Source organism: Strix uralensis, chromosome 5 (genome assembly GCF_047716275.1).
Source record: "Strix uralensis isolate ZFMK-TIS-50842 chromosome 5, bStrUra1, whole genome shotgun sequence".
In the NCBI taxonomy this organism is placed as follows: Eukaryota; Metazoa; Chordata; class Aves; order Strigiformes; family Strigidae; genus Strix; species Strix uralensis.
The window spans coordinates 84,848,735-84,867,151 of NC_133976.1; the positions used below are offsets into that span (position 1 = coordinate 84,848,735).

The window sequence follows — 18,417 nt, forward strand, 5'->3', positions numbered from 1 at the left end:
AAAACTGTCAAAGGTAAGGAAAAAATACCTACAGCTCTCTGTGACAATCAAAATATTCAAGAGCTGAGATTAAAAAACACATGAGGTTCTAATGGGAGACATACACCATAGTTGCCAGTGAAATCTTACTGACTCCAATCATAAGCTTCTGCAAGCACTTTTACATATTGTTGCAAGTCAGAATATAAAACTCTTTAGTAGGAAAAGGCTGATATACCACTAAGGCTCTGGCTTTGATGTGGAACACTTTGAGGTCTTTAGTCAAAAGGAATACCATTCCATGTACAGGCCTAGAAGCAAAAACAATAATGTTGAAGTTCATGTAGGAATCTGCTCATACCACATTTCCACATTTAAACATAGATTGTTAGACAGCAGTAGACAATCAATCTCATTTTACAGTGGCTCCACTTTCCAAACAAAACCCACAGGGACATCTGTGTCATCTTTGGTGCAGTTGACAAAGACAAGAACTTCACTGGCTTAGGAACAATAAGTAGGCGACTCATTAACACTAAAGTATTTTTTCATCTGCCAGAAGAAATGGAAACTGATCAGTCAATCAAGAAATATCAGAAAGATGACTGGATTTTCATCCATTTGTAAGGTGAAGTCATCATCTAGTAAAACCAGCATTATTTGCATCTTCAGTGAACCTTTGCATATAGAAGACAAAACCTTTGGTTTTGATTACAAAAATGAAGCACACACAAAAAATTAAATAAAGACCTAAATTCTGCAATACATATTTCATATTGCCAAATACATATGCAACCATTTGGTGTTTCCTTATTACTATAAAAAAGTAATTTATGAAATGTGACTGCTGATATAAAAAAACAGCCGAACAAAGAAAATAAAACACCACTGAATAACAAGAATCACACTAAAAAATGCCCATAAGTCCCCCATTGAATCACAAGCTCACCGTGAGAGGTATCATTCACAGTTTATTTACATTCCTAAGCATGAACATTTATTTTCCCTTATTTCATTCAGAAGTCTTTTATAACTAAGGCCCCAAATCTACAATCAATAGAGTGTAGGCACAGAAATTCCGCTCCATGCTGCTGTTAGCAAGACTAGAAAAACCTATGACTTGATCCAAAGTCCAATAATGTCAGTGGGGAGTTTTCTGCTTCCTTCAATGGGTTTAGAAAGGGCATCTGAGGTCAGGAAGCTGCACTCCTTATTCTGTCAGAAATTCCACTGAGGCAGTGCAGTATCAGTCTCCACATAATTACATACATCTTCTTCCTGAAACTGAGGTCAGTCACATTAATCGTACTTTCATGAGAAAATGACTTTTGGAATCAAACTAGCTTTGTGAAACAGAAATAAAATACATACTATACATCGGTTATGGCAATGTTTTGCACTACTCTAAAGAGATGCACTGTTTAGCTTTTAAACTTTCCTATTACTAGAGCTGGAGTTGTTTATAAATGCCTAAAGAAATGCCTGTCAACACTCTTATGTTTCAGTACTGATTCTTTAGTTATACATCAAAAGTAGTAAGAAATAATCAGCTCCTCAGGCTCACATGAGGCAATGCACTTGGGCATGTACTTTGGAAATAGAGATGGATTTGTATCTATATTCAACTAAATGTTTTTCTCTATTTTTTAAAATTTCAAAAATACGGATAAATTACATCAACAGATGGTGCCAAATTTAAAACAGACATAACAGGAAATTTTTTCATCATTGTTGCAGTTATCTAAAACTTCAATCATGGGCTACTAGAAAATAGAATGAAAGAAAAATCATAAATAAAACCAATTTTTCCAGGGATTTTTTCCCTCCCATATTTGCAATCTGATAATAGCAGTGAAATAAATAAATAAATAAGAGAACATCATCCACAAATACTTCTATCAAATATAGTTGAATCAGTGATACAATCCCAAAAGATTAGAATCTATTTGTCATTTGCTGGATTGAGATCTGCAGCTTCACAAATCACACTGTATCAGCGGAACTGAGAATGTCAGTCCCTGTTTTCCTCTGTAGTGGTTGGCTCTTCCTTTAATAAAACGCTTAACTGTTTCTGTGCACATGAGAGGAAAAGTTCCAAACTATGCAGATTTCTCTGACGGACAACTTGATCAAGCTGTTGAAATAAAAAAAAAAGATGAAAAAAAAATTTTAAGAAAACCTCGAAATAAATGCTGGGGTTTGTCAGCAAAAATTCAACCATATTCAACAACAAAAATCCAACAACCTAATTCAACAACAAAAGAACCTCAGTAACTTCTATGCGTGCAATTTAGTTACAAATTTTTAAGGAAGTATTTGAGTTTCTTCAAAATAAAACATGCATAAGGCTAAAAGTACCTTTCCAACAGCTGTCAAAGTCTACACAAGAAATCTGAAAAAGCTAAACAGCCTAGCTGCCACATTAGATAAATCCCCACAGCATCTTTTAAAATTGCAGCTGTTGCTTTTATAAACAATACTGCATCTGCTTTAAAATGAACACTACACAAACTGCATATTGAAAAATTCAGTCTACTCTTAATTTAAATTTAAATGGCAGCATGTTTAAACAGTTCCCTGAGGAAAAGTGGTAATATTTTCTGCCTATTTTGTTTATTCCAATATTTTATTGGAGTCCCCTACTGTCAAACAACGTGAACTATATAGTTACTTGCAGTAAAGACAATGGCCCTTTCTTCCCCACCAAAAAAGATAAGAACACAATAACAAGACTTGGTAGGTTATGTCATATAAATGACATAGGTATTTGAATTTTCTTAATATCGTAACATTAATAAATAAAACGTGCTGCAGAATTCTTTCATTTGAATTTTAAAGTTCAAATATCAAACAAATAATACCATGATTGAAAGATGTTTTCAACTTGACTGTCCTTTAATCAGCCACAAATTCAACTAAATACATATATAAAGATGACATAGGGTGACACTGAAAGTTAGTGGTACAAGGCTAATAGGACATAAAAGTTATGCCACTCAAGAGCAAGGAAGTAATGGAACTTGGAAGAAGACCAGCTCCACAATTCTGTTAAAGTGTTGCACACAAGTCCGTAAGCAATGTCTCAAACTCTGTAACACCAGGAAAATGCTAATGTGAGGCCACGTGGCCCTAGTAGACCAGAGCAGCTAGTCAAGCAGATTAGTGGCAATCATCTGCAAATGGTGTTATTTTTTGAAAAAATACATCGTGCCTTATGTATCTAGCACTCACAGCTTTAATTATAGCTTTCAACAAAATCGCCGATCCTGTGGTATTTCTCTGCGCATATATGCTCATCCTTCAGCAGTCCAGTCAGTTGCACTAACGATCACTTGAATGGACATTTTGTTTTATAACAGATTTTTTTTTTTTTTTTTTAAATTAATAAAGAATGCAAGGCAAAGTTACTGATACCTTCCCACTTCACTCTGAAAATGCACTCAGGGTATAGCTGCAGCCCTGTGACTGAATACACAAAGGGAAACATTTTTATGACCCTGTGCTTTGTTGCTCTTTAAGTTTCTCTTTAAGTTGCTCTTAAGTTCTCTTTGTTGCTCTTTAAGTTTGCTCTTTAAGCAAAACCAGGCTCTGGTAGTCTGAATATTTTGGCATTTTGTTTCAACAGAAATTAAAGTGTCAGTCTAGTCACAAGCAGAAGACACACATTTTTTCTAGAAGGTACACAATCATAAAACTCTCCTGCAGTAATACAGTAATACTCTGCTTGTACTACTTCTGCATGTTTCCAGCTGTTGTGCAAATTTTTGCATCTCTTGGCAAAAGCTGACATTAGTGTTCCATACACAGCCTGATGTGAACCTAGCCCACTGATTTACAACAGATTTTAAAGCAGATCTAGTTCAAATAAATTTCAGAAAAGTCTGCTCTTGATATATTTATGTAACAGCTGCTACTGACAAGAAAATGAAAGACTTAGAAACAGCAAACTAAGTTCTAAAGAAGCTGTATCTAGAAAAGACAATCTGGAACAAATGAACAACATAAACACACTGTTGTGATGGTGCATTTCTTCTGATTTGAAAGGTACCTTGTCTCTGTCTCTGGTCTGGAATATAAAGACCATTTTGCATGGGGAAGCTTGCAGATGTTTTTGTGCTTGTGACCTATATTTCTCTGGAGAATGGGCAGATATAGTGCAATTCACACAATATCATCTGTTATGTCTTAAGAAAGAACATGTGAAACCTTTTTCTCTAAACATGTTATCAAATTCTGTTGTTTCTGGTAGATATATCAGTTGGAGGAGCTTAGCATGAAACTGATTTTCAGTGGTTTTCTTTTACTGCATATTATATCATCTATACTCCTAGATAGTTCTTTGTTGAGCTTTGACCAAGAGCTTTGGCTAAATGCTCCATTTTCTTTTCTTGCAGCATTTCCTTGCAGATTCTGCTTTAAAGAGTTCAAAGTAGCTCGCCAGATGTGTGTTCTGATACACTGCTGTTAACTTTCTTTACCAAGGCAGCAATCTCAAATTGTATATGGTTAAATTTATTTCACCAAGTACTAATGTAAATGTTTAATGTGTGTAGTGATTGGCTGCAATACGAACAAAACAGAATTTCTTCAGGCTTGAGAAAGATTTTAAAAGTCTCAAATGAATTAAGTACACATTTGAGGAGTCTTTGTTGAACTCAAGTGGTTAGTTGGTAGTCTCCCTTTGTGCATAAGAAAAGTTTATTGCTTGTTAAAAGTTTATGTAAATTCAATAACATAAAAGTTCAGAATTCAGTTGCCCCTCGTCTGCTCAGTTTATGAATAAGCTTTGCCTTGAGCACTGTGTTTTAAAATCCTTCCATGCTACAGTAAATGACAAAACGCTATGTAAAGACTTGGGATCTTCACATAGCACAAAATGAGAAGCAGCAAAACGATGCTGGCTTTGAAAATGGTACATTTGCATGTATTCAGGAGAACACTGCTATTAATGGAGAAATTTACTGGGAAATAGAAACAAATCAAATGAAGTTTTGTTATATAATATATTGTTTAATGAAGTGTTAGCAACAGACACATTTTTTTTGAACAGTGCCTCAACACTGCTGTGCTTCTGGTTGCATAATATACCACGAGATGTAAAAATATTTAAGTAAGTCATTTTAGACCTTGTTTTTCTAAACAGTCTTCCCTCTATATTTTTAGGTCCTGTTCACTTCATGGAATGATCTCATTACTTAAACAAACATAAATGGACATCTGGCAAATTCAAACTGCATGTGACTCATATGCAAATGTAATCAGTATGAATAACGTATTAGGGATGGAGCATTCGAACAACCAAACCAACCCAACTGTTCTAATTCTATAGATACTGAAAAATACACCGTGTTGGTCCAGATCTACCATGAGAGGGCAATTTTCTACATCATATCATCACTGTTGTTATTATTGATCAATGTTTCTCTTCCACCATATGAAATCTATTCAGTTCAAAGTTCCCAGTTCTGTACTTTGTGTCCTATTGGCACAGCTTTAATTACATCAAAGTTTTAATGTCCCTGAACTTTATTAAGTTACTCAACAGTATCTTTTTAACTCCACACAGATTTTTTTTTAAGAACCAGAAGTTGCCTCTCTATGTACTCGCATGGAACCTCCTGAGGAACTGGCTATATAAGATTTGGAAAAGCCATTCCTGAACTCCATAGGGTCTATACCACTCCCACAATTCCCATAATCATTGAGATACATTCATTTTCCAAAAAGGAGCTGATCCTTGCAAGACATTCTAACACACTCACAGCTGGTTTTCCCTTGTGTTTAAACCCTAGGTCCACTTTTGAGGTCTAAGTGTGATTCCACCACCCTTCTGGCCAAAGATGACTGGATGAGACTCCCTGTGGGGTCCCACCTCAGTCATATCCCTAGACCACCCAGAATGACGTGCCTTTGAGCCACGCAAGTCATGCCCTGAAGGGAGGCATGGGCCTCAGCAGAACTCCCATCACTGGATGCAAGAATTTGACTTGGGAAATAAAAAGAAAGGCTCACAGGTAACTGTGCAGAATGCTGCCACCAGGTGACTGCTTTCATCCCAGGCTGCTCTACTTTGCTTTTAAGTCAATACATCTTCCTCTGTATCACTTCATAAACCCATAGCTCAAACCAAAGTTAATAATTATTCTTAGCTCTACATTTTATTAGTTTTTATCATGCAGCTCAAATTTTCTGTAAAATGGAGTGAAAGTCTACATGGCTGATGCCTGAAGTAGAAAGCAGTTTCTTACACAAATAACTGAGCATGCACATCCTCTGTATTTTCCCCTTGTAATATCTACCTGCAAGTAGATATGTTTTCATGGCATATGCACTTAGTTTCCTCTACTGAATATTCTCCAACCTGTTAAACATTTCAAATTGCTAGAAGAGAAATCCAGTCAGAACTCTATAAATAGTACTATATGTCAGAATTATATTATCCATTGCTAGTAACTAATAAAATATCTTATGGAAAATATCATTTTAGGTTTAAGGATGAAATTCTGATCTCACCATAGTAAAGATATGTTTCATTATTAATCTCACTGTGGCTTGAAGTTCACTCAGAAAAGTGAAGAAAGCTAAATGAATGTTACATATGGCTCTTCAATTTTCCCTTTTATATAAACATCAAGATGTTTAAAAGTGTATTTTTCAAAGCTATTTCTCAGACAATGCTGATGATAATCTGATGACTAATGTATTCAAATACAGTTCAGCTCACTATTCTGGCTCTGTAATACTAACACAAGTTGCAATCTTCTTTTTATCACGAGATTCAACAAATACAATGACCAGAGATTTAAAAAGAGCAAAGTTATTGAGTAAAAAGTTTTAAATTTTACTTTTATTACTGGTCTTTTTCACAGCTGATCACACATACGTATACTGTAAAATAAATAAAAAATAATCATGCCATTATAATTTAATGAAGCAAAGCAGTTTTCCTTAAAGATTATAAAATAAGAAATCAGGTTTTGAGTCCTGCAGATTTCTTATGAAACTCGTGCAAAGTAATACATCAAGAAAACATTCTAGCACAGTGATATATATGTTTATATTCATCCATAAAAGTGGGGCTAGTTGGTAGGGGAAGACTTCAGATCCTGAAAAGTAACCTTTTCACTCAGGGAAAGTCATGTTCATGCAAGGACAGGAAATTTCAAATGCAAAATGAATGTTTTGGGGAATTGAAAACACAGAAACTGCTGTGTAAGAGAATGTGTTCTGAAGATCGAGTCTGGCAGGGCTAGATTAGTGAGGCTGATATAAAGGCTTTCCCATTGATTTGTTGTTTACAAGTAGCTGCTTGTTAGCTGTTGAATAGGATTCATTGCCAAGGTAGTTCTTTGAAGTTGAATATTGATTAGTCACAAGTAATTATTTATAAACATCATCATGGCATCATTACATTTTTTTCAAAGGACTAGTAGTATGAGCAATCCTACACATCTTCTGTCTCCTTTTTAAGTAATGTTCAGTAGAAAGGGGACATTTTAACATTGTAGGTAAAAGCAATTGAGATTTTGTTGTAACATTTGTCAGAGTTTCTTTTTTTATGGAGTCATCATTACATAGTTTCATTATTGATAAATATAGCAAAGCTTTTTCTGTTCACTATTTGCAAACTAACTATAACTAATTTCTATTCCTTATTTTTCTATATGGTTTTGTATTATATGAATTTACTAACTAAAGAACCCAGTAAATATAAAGAATCATCATAAACATACTTCAGATTACGATTTTTTGATAATTTCAATAAATGCACTCATCTTTGTAGAAAACTAATATAAGCCTAAACTAACACTAAAGTGAACTTACATTCTTCCATGAAAAGACTCTGGAATGATTTTTCATTTTATTCTATAGTTCTAAATTAGCGTTATTTGATCAACGCTTAAGATGGATGAGTCCATGGAGGATAGAATACTAGTCAGAAGTGTTGATAATGAAAGACTGCTTTTCTAAATATTTATGTACTTAATAATTAAGGATTAGAGGAAAAAATTCAAGTCCCTTTGAAATCAGTGGAATCAAGAATATCCTTCAGTTAAGTATAAGGAAGAACTTATGACTCTTGATTCGTTCATGCACGTAAATAATTTACTAAAAAATCCTGTCAGTGGCCTTCTTTCCTCTGCGCAGGGACTCATTCCACATAGCCAATATGATGTTAAAAATATACTGGGTTGTTCATGGAGCAGTTAATCCAGATGTAACGCAACTGCTTGCTTAGAGTCAACCATTGACGTTGCTATTGAATTCACATTTAGATATTTCTGTTTGGCCTAACTATATGTACATCTGTAATAATATGTAGTAATTTCTTTAAATCATTTTAGCATCAGTCTGCATTATGAAATACAGTTATGATATTTCTGAACAATGATCTGAACTTCAGTGCTAACTGGATAAATGACTGTATTTTAATTCTGTAGCCACTTTCTAAACGTTTTTAGAGAAAAATTATTTCAGAAAAATTATGGGGTTTCTTGTATGATTAAAACCGTAGCTTTTGCAGAATCCTGCCCTTGAAATGGACTATTGCAACTTAATGTTAGGATTCTTCACATATACTGTACTGGATATTGGCTAACCCAGCATTCAGCAGAATATTACAGTTTATTTACAGACTCAAAAATGCCTTCTCATATTTTGATCAGTAGATGTCCCTCTTTCAGGAAAAGTCAAAGATAGAGGTTTGTTTGGTACGATTTTTATGATGTATAGGTTTTGTTGGGGTTTTTTCCCCCACAACTAACCCACACTAGTGAACGAGCCTGACATGGTTCTGAAAAATTCTGTAGTTGCAGAAGTTCAGCTATGTGATTATATTTTCTAGTAAAACTGTGGGCTCAGAACTCTTTCCCAGTGCACTGACATGAACTTCTCCCCACAGATTCAACAGAAGGCTTAAAAAAATTCCCTAGCACATTAAATAGACCATATAAAAAAATTATTACCTTGAGGAACCTGCAAATCTGAGAGTTGGATGAGGAAACAATGAACTACTTCCTCTCATTTCTATAATGGATGAGAAGGAAAACAGATCCATATGGTGCATATGTGTAGCAGAGCTTATTTTAGAGTTAATCCCAGAACAGGACATTTTTGTCTGTCCACCTGTGAATTTCTACTATTGATAACACTTACGAAGTATATAAAAACAAGGTTCTTCATGGCTATATTTTATACAGTATCTGCTACATATTAGAAAACCATCAGTGTTCAAGACTGAACCTCTAGGAAAGAGTGATGTTTAATAAATTATATTGCCATGTGAAAATGTTTCTTTCTCCTTAAATAAATAATGCTGCAACTTCTAAACCTGAAGGATTTTATGCTCTGAACTTGATCAGTGAAACCATTAAAATAATACCATATGTTGGACACATCTTTAAAACAGATTTGCCTGGTCTAGTGAAGGTGGTGGGAAAACACCCTGTTAACCCTCTCAGAATCTCCACTGTCTCCCAGATGGACACAGGAATGTAAGAAAATACAAACTTTCCTTCATAGAAATTAGAGAAGGAAATTTGCTTTCAATGAAGGAAGCTAGATTGAGTACATAAAGGAACTAAAAATGGTTGCAGCACCTGCTCAGACTACTGTAGAAGGTGAAAAATAGGCATTATCTAAACCCAGAAAACCAATAATGGAAATATTTGTGTTTAGAAAATACATGAGCAACCTCTGGAGTGACCTATCAATTTAACAGATTAGGAACATAGGATTCCTTGACCAAGTTATTTATAGACTACTTGCCATACACTAAATATATAGAGCTACCACAATTGTTAACTATAATTGCTGACTGGTCTAGCAACCAGATTCAACGTACTGAAGACAAACAAACAGAAATATATACAAACAGTGCTTAAGCATCTGAATATCTTACACAATGAAATGCACTTGCACAATATTCCAAATTGAGGCCCTGAAGCTGCAAACTTTTGGATGCAGGCAAAACTCTGACCATAGTAGGGCCTCTCCCACTATTAAAGTCACCCAAGCTTATTATGTGGACAGAAACCTCATTGATTTTTAAAGGTTTCCAAAACAAAAGCTTTTGCAAAAACTTGAACTTGTAGAAAATAAGTGTCTTCCTTATGGTGTAATATCAACTACATGGAAAATGCTGATTAAATATAAGGAAGTCAGATTTTTTTTTAGTACTGATCTTTCCCTTTCTCCTCACTGTTGAGGAATGACATTCCACTGTGCATCTATTGATATGTGCAGCCTTTGACTGTTCTTTCCAAGATCATAGGATTTTATAATACTGACATGAAAATTACAGGGAATTGTGAAGTTGTTAAAATTCACTTCTATTTACAGTCATTGAAAAAAGTGCAGTCTGCCATTTCTGGTTCCCTCCTATGAGGAAACCTCTACTAAAGCACATACTGTCTTCAGTGTCAATACATTCTGCTTCTCTTTCTAAATAAAAAAACACCCAAATCCTTTATCACCGCCTTGTATTCTTCTCTTATTTAATGAATGAAGAGTATTAAATAGACTACTTAAAAATTAGGAAAGCAAAGATCACAGTTCCACTACTAAAACAAATAACAAAGCAATTAAATTTGGTACCTATACATTCAATGAACAATGTATATATTTGATGTAATGAAAGAGTAGAACAGGGAATCATTTAGCAGACTGTTTCTAATGTTTTATAGACTACAGGCTGAGTAACACTGGTTTAGACTGGGTTGGTTTCAAGTAAACCCAACTTCCCACGTGTTATGCCACACAGGACCAATTCATATTTTCCTCTGGGCAAGATATTTTCTACTGGTTGTGAGAACAAAAAAAAAAAAAAAAAAAAAAAAGCAAGAAATTATTTGAGATGGATATAAATCACAGAGATACTGATCATCCCCTATTTATTCAAAATACTTTTATGTTATCCCTGTTGATACTTAGCATCTTAACTCTCATTATACTTCTGTGAATGCTATTATGGTTGTTTTATAAATGGAGCCATGTGAGTGAATGTACATGATGTATGTCTTCCTGAGCAAGATCTGATTCTACCCAGCATGGAACTCAGCAGTGTCTGCATAATCTCTGAATAATAAATGGTTAGCATTTAGTTCTGGCAAGTGTCTGTATGGCTTCTGATATACACTGGATTACAGCCCCCACACAAGGCAAGAACAAAGCAGAAGTCTTACCACAATGTAACTAAGGGCCAAATGCATCAGATCACCTCCTTTGATATGGAAGAAGGAACTAGAGATATACAAACCACCTAAATGAAGGACTTGTAAGACACTCAGACTGCTTTCTATCCAGGCTTGTCAGATCCTGAGTCCACATTGAGGGCAGAAGTCCTTAATAGATTTTCTTTTTAAATCTTGAACTGTCTTAAGTACACAAGTCAGTCTCAGGCACCATCACATGCTGTTTTAATATGGCTACAAATGACTTGGCAGAGATTACACAGGGCTTCTGTGGAGCTTCATAACCACAAATTACCATCTCTCCAGGAAAGTGCCTGAAGACTATCAGACTACGCTTCCTGAAAAGCCCTGAGGTGGAGGGTTGGGTGCTTGATCTAGTACTGAAGATCTCCTTCATTTATCAGTATGAGTATATGTCCCAAATTAATCCATGGTAAACATGTTTGGTTAAAAGCAACAGCAATTTTCCTACATATATAAATTGCTATTGTTATCAAACCAAATAAAAAAAATGTTATCTGATGGGCTCGTGGTGAGTCACGCTCACAGAATTGCCTTCCAGTATTAAGATGATATCTACAGAACTGGATTAATTAAGCCTAACTGAAAAGCAAACAGCAAATAAAGGCATTAATAAGAACAGTATTTTTTATTACGGTGAGAATTCATTTTAAACTATCAGGGAATAAGTATGTACAACAGAAATAATGACTGCATCATAAGTGTTTGCAGCAGACACAAACTGAAAAACTACTCTAATAATGTGCACGACTGGGCAACCATAGGGTATATCTTTCCACAGTTGTACAACTGCTATTCCATTGCCATGAGTGCTCTCTAAATATCTACATCTAATGGGAATCTTCATTAATAGGAGATTCACCAGGAGCATAATTTCCTCGCCTCTAAGAAGAAATATAACAGATGGTTAATAATAGATGTCGCAGAGAATCACTGTTTTAGACTGCGAGGTGAAAAATAATGTTATATACAAAGCTGAAACTACAGATAACAGAGTCAGACTGTAGTTATTCTACTTAGATACCAAGGAGACTGGAGTTACATCATGATTATTTGAAGGTTCCAGTGAAATTGTGATACTATGCGCCACTAGCTATCTCTAAAGCAAAGTGTCCCCTTACAACACACTGGAGTTTGGTATCTACTGAAGTAGCATGAGAAAAATCCTACCTCTTAGTTTTGAGGGACACTTGATTTAACAGTCAGGTTTTCAGTTTTCATTTTAATGAAGCTTTAAGATGTGACAGGAGGAAACAGTATATACTTGAAGTCATAGGCAAAGATGATATCACATGAAATACAGATATCTTTCTAAAATTACTATTGTGGATTAAAGTTGATGGATTCACATGACGAAAATCAACGAGGAAAATCAGCCTGCAGCGAATCTATGATAAATTTAGCATTAAGTCAGTGGTAAACATACGTATGCATTAAAATAAGTAATTAAGCATCATGCTTCAGGGAACAGAAAATTAATTTTCTACTATTCAGATAGGTGTTTTTGAGACTACACTTACTACTGGACTTCTCCTTCAGTATTGAAGGGATTGCAGCTTTTGCTAATGCTTTTTGATGACAGACACATTTTACTGGAAACCTCAGTTTGGAATTTGAAGCCAAACTACTGCAGCAAAATTCAGGACAGCTGCTGGAGAAGCACTTCATAAAGCTGCAGCTGCAACAATGTCATCAAAGACAAGACCTCCTTGTTTCAAAACATACCAGATTGAGTACCCATGGCTCTCAGCAGGTCATCACTTACACCACCACAAGCAGAAGCTTCTAAAGGAGGAGGAAAAAATCACCAGCAAAACATAATGATCTGCAAGCTTTATGCTCTACACAACTCCAAATTACTTCTGCAACTGTCAGCCAGCGGAGACTTCTCAACAACATGGGTACAGTATATTCCCCAAAGCAGCTTCCTTTGGTTACTAGACTAGCTATGCTGTTGCTTTTCCAGATGCAGATTTGTATTATGGCTTTGGAGCAAAGTAACAACATCAAGGACATACAACCGCAAAGAGAATAGTAGTTTTTTACCTTGGCAATACCTTATTTTACATTATTAAGAAAAAAGACAAGGAACTGTTATTAAGAAAGGAGGGGTAGCGGGGGAGGCCAGAGGAGGAAAAAATATACTTGACCAAATAATACGAGTCAGTAGTCTGCAGCCAAAGCAGGAAAAAAACATATATTCATATTAACGAGATAGAGAGAGAAGTCATTGAAGCATCTTGCTAAATTTCTAACACAAGGGTAAAGACTGCGTAGTCTTTTTATTATTCATGCTGACTTGAATGCAAAAAGTAAACAGGAAACCACAGCATGTTGCTTCATTTATCTAATCTTACTATTGCTGTAGGTAAGAAAAATTGCTTCTTTACATGTTTCTCTAGCTTCACAGACAACTTGATTAAGTCTCAGATTTTGATCCCACTGGCTTTGCTGCAGGAATCCAATTGCAGGAAATAATCACAGGAAAGATTCATCAAAACACATATGGTAAGGCCAACTTTCCCATCTACTTTTTTAAATCAAAGTTCAGCAGAAGGGTAAAAACAGTAAAGAAAGAAAGACATATAACTGAAAATTAGAGCAAGGAAGCTGCAAGATTTGGGATAAAAATAGCTTGAAAATTTCTGCATATAACCAGTTCTGAAATGTTTCCAATAATTCCCCAGCTAAAAAACCAACAAAAAAAGTCAGCAGATAAAGCTAGTGAGGTTAAAGTATCTTCACATAAAAGGGCTTGGGTGTAAATAAGAAGTGGAACAAAAAAAACTAACACTGAACTCTTTCTTTTCCTCAGCTGTAGCAAAACATATTTAGGAACAGAATAAACCATCCTCATGCACAAAGTTATCTACTCATTTTATTTGTACAGTGAGCAAAAAAAAAAAATTCATTCCCTCTCAAAACTGTACAGCCGAAGGAATCTTGTAAGTAATGGGACTTTGTGGTGGCCCTGCAGTTACTCTAGGCTTATCCTATCCTGCTACATGGGCAGAGAAATTCTACAGACCACAACGTTTTTATTTTTTTTTAATTAAAATGCATGTAAGTTCTGGATCTTCACAACACAAATACGGAGACCACAAGAGTGTCTTTGCATGTCATGGAACACAATGGAAAAAAGGGCCTTCTGTTTTCTGTCCTTGTCTCTTTGGGGCTCAATTCTAATGTAATTAAAATGGTATCACAGAAATCTAGGGATGGAAGAGACCTTGACCCAACTTCTGATCTTTGCACTGAGAACTCACAATAGTGTCAAGAGTGGAACAATTGTCTCTTCTCTCTTGCAATTTGACAGCCTTGCAGGTGCATGCCAAAATGCCTTTGCTGAGCACATCCATCACTAACTCTCTAAGGCTCTTTAGGATCTCCTTGGTGCCAAGAGAATGGTACAACAGGGATTTACAAAAAGCCAAGAAGTTGGCCTATTACTAAAGAAATAAAATTGCAGATGATTTGCTTAGCTTTAATTAATTCAAGTTGATCATATTGAACTGATTAAACTTTGCACCTAGTACAAAGCAATGTGGATTACACTAACTTAAAAAAAGAAAATTCGTAACTGCTGCTGTGTTACTAAAGTACCTGATTATACATACTCAAAAATTCTGAATTAAGAAATGACAGTGAAACACATATTTGGTTACAAGCATATAGATGAATTTGAAAAAAAAAAAAAAAAAGACAGCAAATTAATAAAGGTTTTATGTTAATAGGAATGACAAAATCTTCACCAAGTGCTCCTCCTCAAAGCATTCATTTTTTCAGTCTAATAGAATATTAAATGTCTAACCTTCAAAATTCAGCTGACCTGTCTAACTTTCTCACTAGGATGGTAAAATAAAGGTATTTATATCCATCATACACAAGGAACCATAGTTTTTTTCTCTTTTTTTTTTTTTTAATCAGCTTCTCTTAGTCAATCTAAAGTTCTCATGAAAGCGCCTACGGACACAAGTCACGAGTTGTATTAAAAATGAGTAACTCCACACATCTAATTAAGAACTTTGAATTTTTCCTCTACGTAATCTCAAAACAGGTTTTAAGAAAGTTGTACAGAACGCAACGTGACCAATCTCAAAATAAATGATCTAGTTATAATTCTCCGATTTCCAGAAATACAGTATAAAATACTGTTCAATTATAACACTGAAGGATGACTCATGAATAATACAGGAGATCCTCATTTACAGGGGACAGGAGGTGTAAAAGGATGTATCACTTCCTCCTGTCACACACAGCCTTCCTACTGGACAAGAGAAAGAAATATGGAAATCTCTTCTGTTTCCTTATCAAATACTTGCAGAATAAAGACCCTGGATGACAGATGTTGCATCTCCCTGAACCTCAGGTGTTGCTTAATCACCTAATGATGTGAGAAACACCACCACTATCCACTGATGGATACATCTGGGTGACATTAATACAGTGTACACTGCAAATCTTTATTAATGCGAACAGTCTATATTCACAGAGCAAGTTGAATGATTATGTGTTTGCAGACCAAATCCAAAGGTGATATACATCTTAAGGTAATTATAATGATACACATTGGATTAAAAATACAATACATCTAAATCAGAAGAGTGGTTTTGAAATAGTGTAGTAACCAGTCATCTCACTGTTGAACATTATAATTCATCCTGTTATTTTTTCCCCTTTTGGCTTTGATAGCACAATATTTTCTCAGCAATAACACCACTTGATTTCAGTTTCAACTGGAATCTCGCCCGGCTAAAGAGTACAGGCATAATCTCTGTCTTTGTAGATTTATATAGTGAGGCACAAAAGGATATATGAAACAGTTTTAAGTAAAGAATTTCAAGTTCTGGCAATTTTAATCTAAAGTAATTGCAAAAAACATACAATAGGTTATGTATGTAGTTTCAACTAAATTGCTTTCATCAGCATAAACGATTACTCAAGGAGTTTGAAAATGGTAATTTTGGTTATTTAACAATTTCCTTTGGATCTTAATGAACCTAAGTAAGTGGCAAACAATTGTATTTTTTCCCCTTTACATTTTTAAAGACAGAGTACTGTAATTTCCAGGAAATTAAAAATTGTCTTAAATGCATGATGTTTCAGTATCAAAAAGTGGCAGAAAAATGCCATGAGACCCTCTGAAGAAAAATGTATAATAGGACCTATAGATTGAAATACTACATTCCTCCACCAGAAACTACCATTTCATTTTAGCATTTAGGAACAATCATTTCAAACCTTATAGAGATCTAAAAGTTCAGGGGGAAATGCCAAGCTTGCTTCTGTATCACATGCAGTACACTGCTTCAGTTTGCCTTATTCACAGAGGAGAAAAAGGAGAGCCAGGTGCACCAACTCATCTTACACTACAACTTTACATAAATCCCTTACTTAATCCTTTGGATTTATACTGCTCTTTGAGCTGGGTAAAGGAGCAGTGTGAAAATGCTCCTAAAGCCTCAATGTAAATGTTTCTTTAATCCTATTAAAGCCACAAAACAGGCCCAGCTGAAGGAGCAGGAAACTGAGCTAAGGACCTCTCAGTGACCCCATCACTACTGTCTCTCTTGGCACTGACCTGTTGGTCACAAGTTCATCCTAGGCATGGCACAGATGTTCTGACATCAGGCTGATTCAGGACATCCATATGTGGACCCCTATAACACATATGTACATACCGGATGGTGGTGTGCTTTGTAGTAACATGAAGTTTTGCACCGGTAACTTAAAGCTGAATTATTAAAATAGTTGATACAGAAACAGAAGATAGGAGTAAATGTTTTGAAATGTGATTTTGTTGCATTACACAGAACTTTACGTTGCCCAAATATGACATTCAATTCAGCCAAAAATGATATAGCTTTATTGCTTTTCTTTTAAACTCAGAAGAAGGAGAAAAAGCTAGAAGAAAAATACTCAAGGTGACACCACACTTTAAAAACTGGGAAACTGGTCTGTTAAAATGTGTTGGTGGTAACATTTAGGGTTTGGACTCTCATTAATGTGGCCCCAGGGAAAATATAAACACTCTTTCTGAAATTAAATCTTGAGTTTGCCCACCGCAGTCTTGTTTTCAGCTTCAGCTGCTGGCACTTCAGCCTGCAATTGAGGCCTTGCATCAAATGCCAAGCCAAACATTCAGGAACAAGAATGGTAATGACACCCTATTTTGTTCTAAGTCATATTAAAATATAGCAAGTATTAAAAAAAAAAAAAATCACTCAAATGAGATTAATAACTTAAAAGAAACTGATTTTCATAACCTCTCCCACTTGCACTTGTCTTCAAATAATAAACCTTCAGAAGAAGGCTGTGCTTGACACTTGAAATCAAGCACACTCGCAAAACAAAAACACATCTCAAAATTCTCATAATAATTGTCTAACACTGAGGGGCATAAGCTTTACCTACAAGAGTTCAAAAATAATTTCCCTCATTTTGACGCATAATTTTGCAAGCGACTTAACACAAATGGGTCAATAAGTGAAAGTCACCAGTGCGTAACACAAGTTTTTCAAGAAGGGTCCTTCCTATTCACTGTGATATCTGTTACTGAAACATTTCATAACAGTATCAGTTTAAGTTCTCTCCCTTATTCACACCTTCTTTTCCTAAATACGCTGTATTCAAGGTGTGAGTGTGCTGCTCCAGCTATTAGTTTTTCCCTCTCTCTCTTCTGAGACTCTAGCCTTTGGTAATCACACAACGCAGATGGATCGAGTACCAGATGAAATGTAAGATATATCCTCTGTTCCAGGTAAGGAATTGGGATCTCTTGCCCAAGAAGGGAATGGTCAGCTCTACGTATCCTGTCCCCAGGTTCTGTAATGTCACATGATGCACAGATACTATCCCCTACACGGGAAAAATTGAAGTCTGGATGTACATGGGATGTATGCTATATAACCACTGCTCTAACATGCTCTCCCAGGTGGGAATTATAGAATCATGGAATGGTTTGGGTTGGAAGGGACCTTAAAGGTCATCTAGTTCCAACCCCCCTGCCACAGGCAGGGACACCTTCCACTAACCCAGGTTGCCCAAAGCCCCGTCCAACCTGGCCTTGAACCCTTCCAGGGAGGGGGCAGCCACAGCTTCTCTGGGCAACCTGTGCCAGTGTCTCACCACCCTCACAGCAAAGAATTTCTTCCTTACATCTAATCTCAATCTCCCCTCTTTCGGTTTAAGACCATTACTCCTCGTCCTATCCCTACACCCCCTG

The 18,417-nt window shown here is 35.7% G+C and overlaps 1 protein-coding gene across 6 annotated transcripts in view; it reads right to left on the minus strand.

The window, feature by feature from the left end:
• Positions 1 to 919: 919 nt before the first annotated feature.
• Positions 920 to 18,417, minus strand: part of CCDC91 (coiled-coil domain containing 91) — a 151,843-nt gene continuing 134,345 nt past the window's right edge. For all 6 annotated transcript variants that reach the window (XM_074872061.1, XM_074872060.1, XM_074872062.1 and 3 more), the window contains one exon: positions 920 to 2,113. In XM_074872061.1, the coding sequence (XP_074728162.1) occupies positions 1,991 to 2,113 (123 nt within the window). In that variant the 3' untranslated portion in view covers positions 920 to 1,990. The remainder of the gene's footprint in view (positions 2,114 to 18,417) is intronic.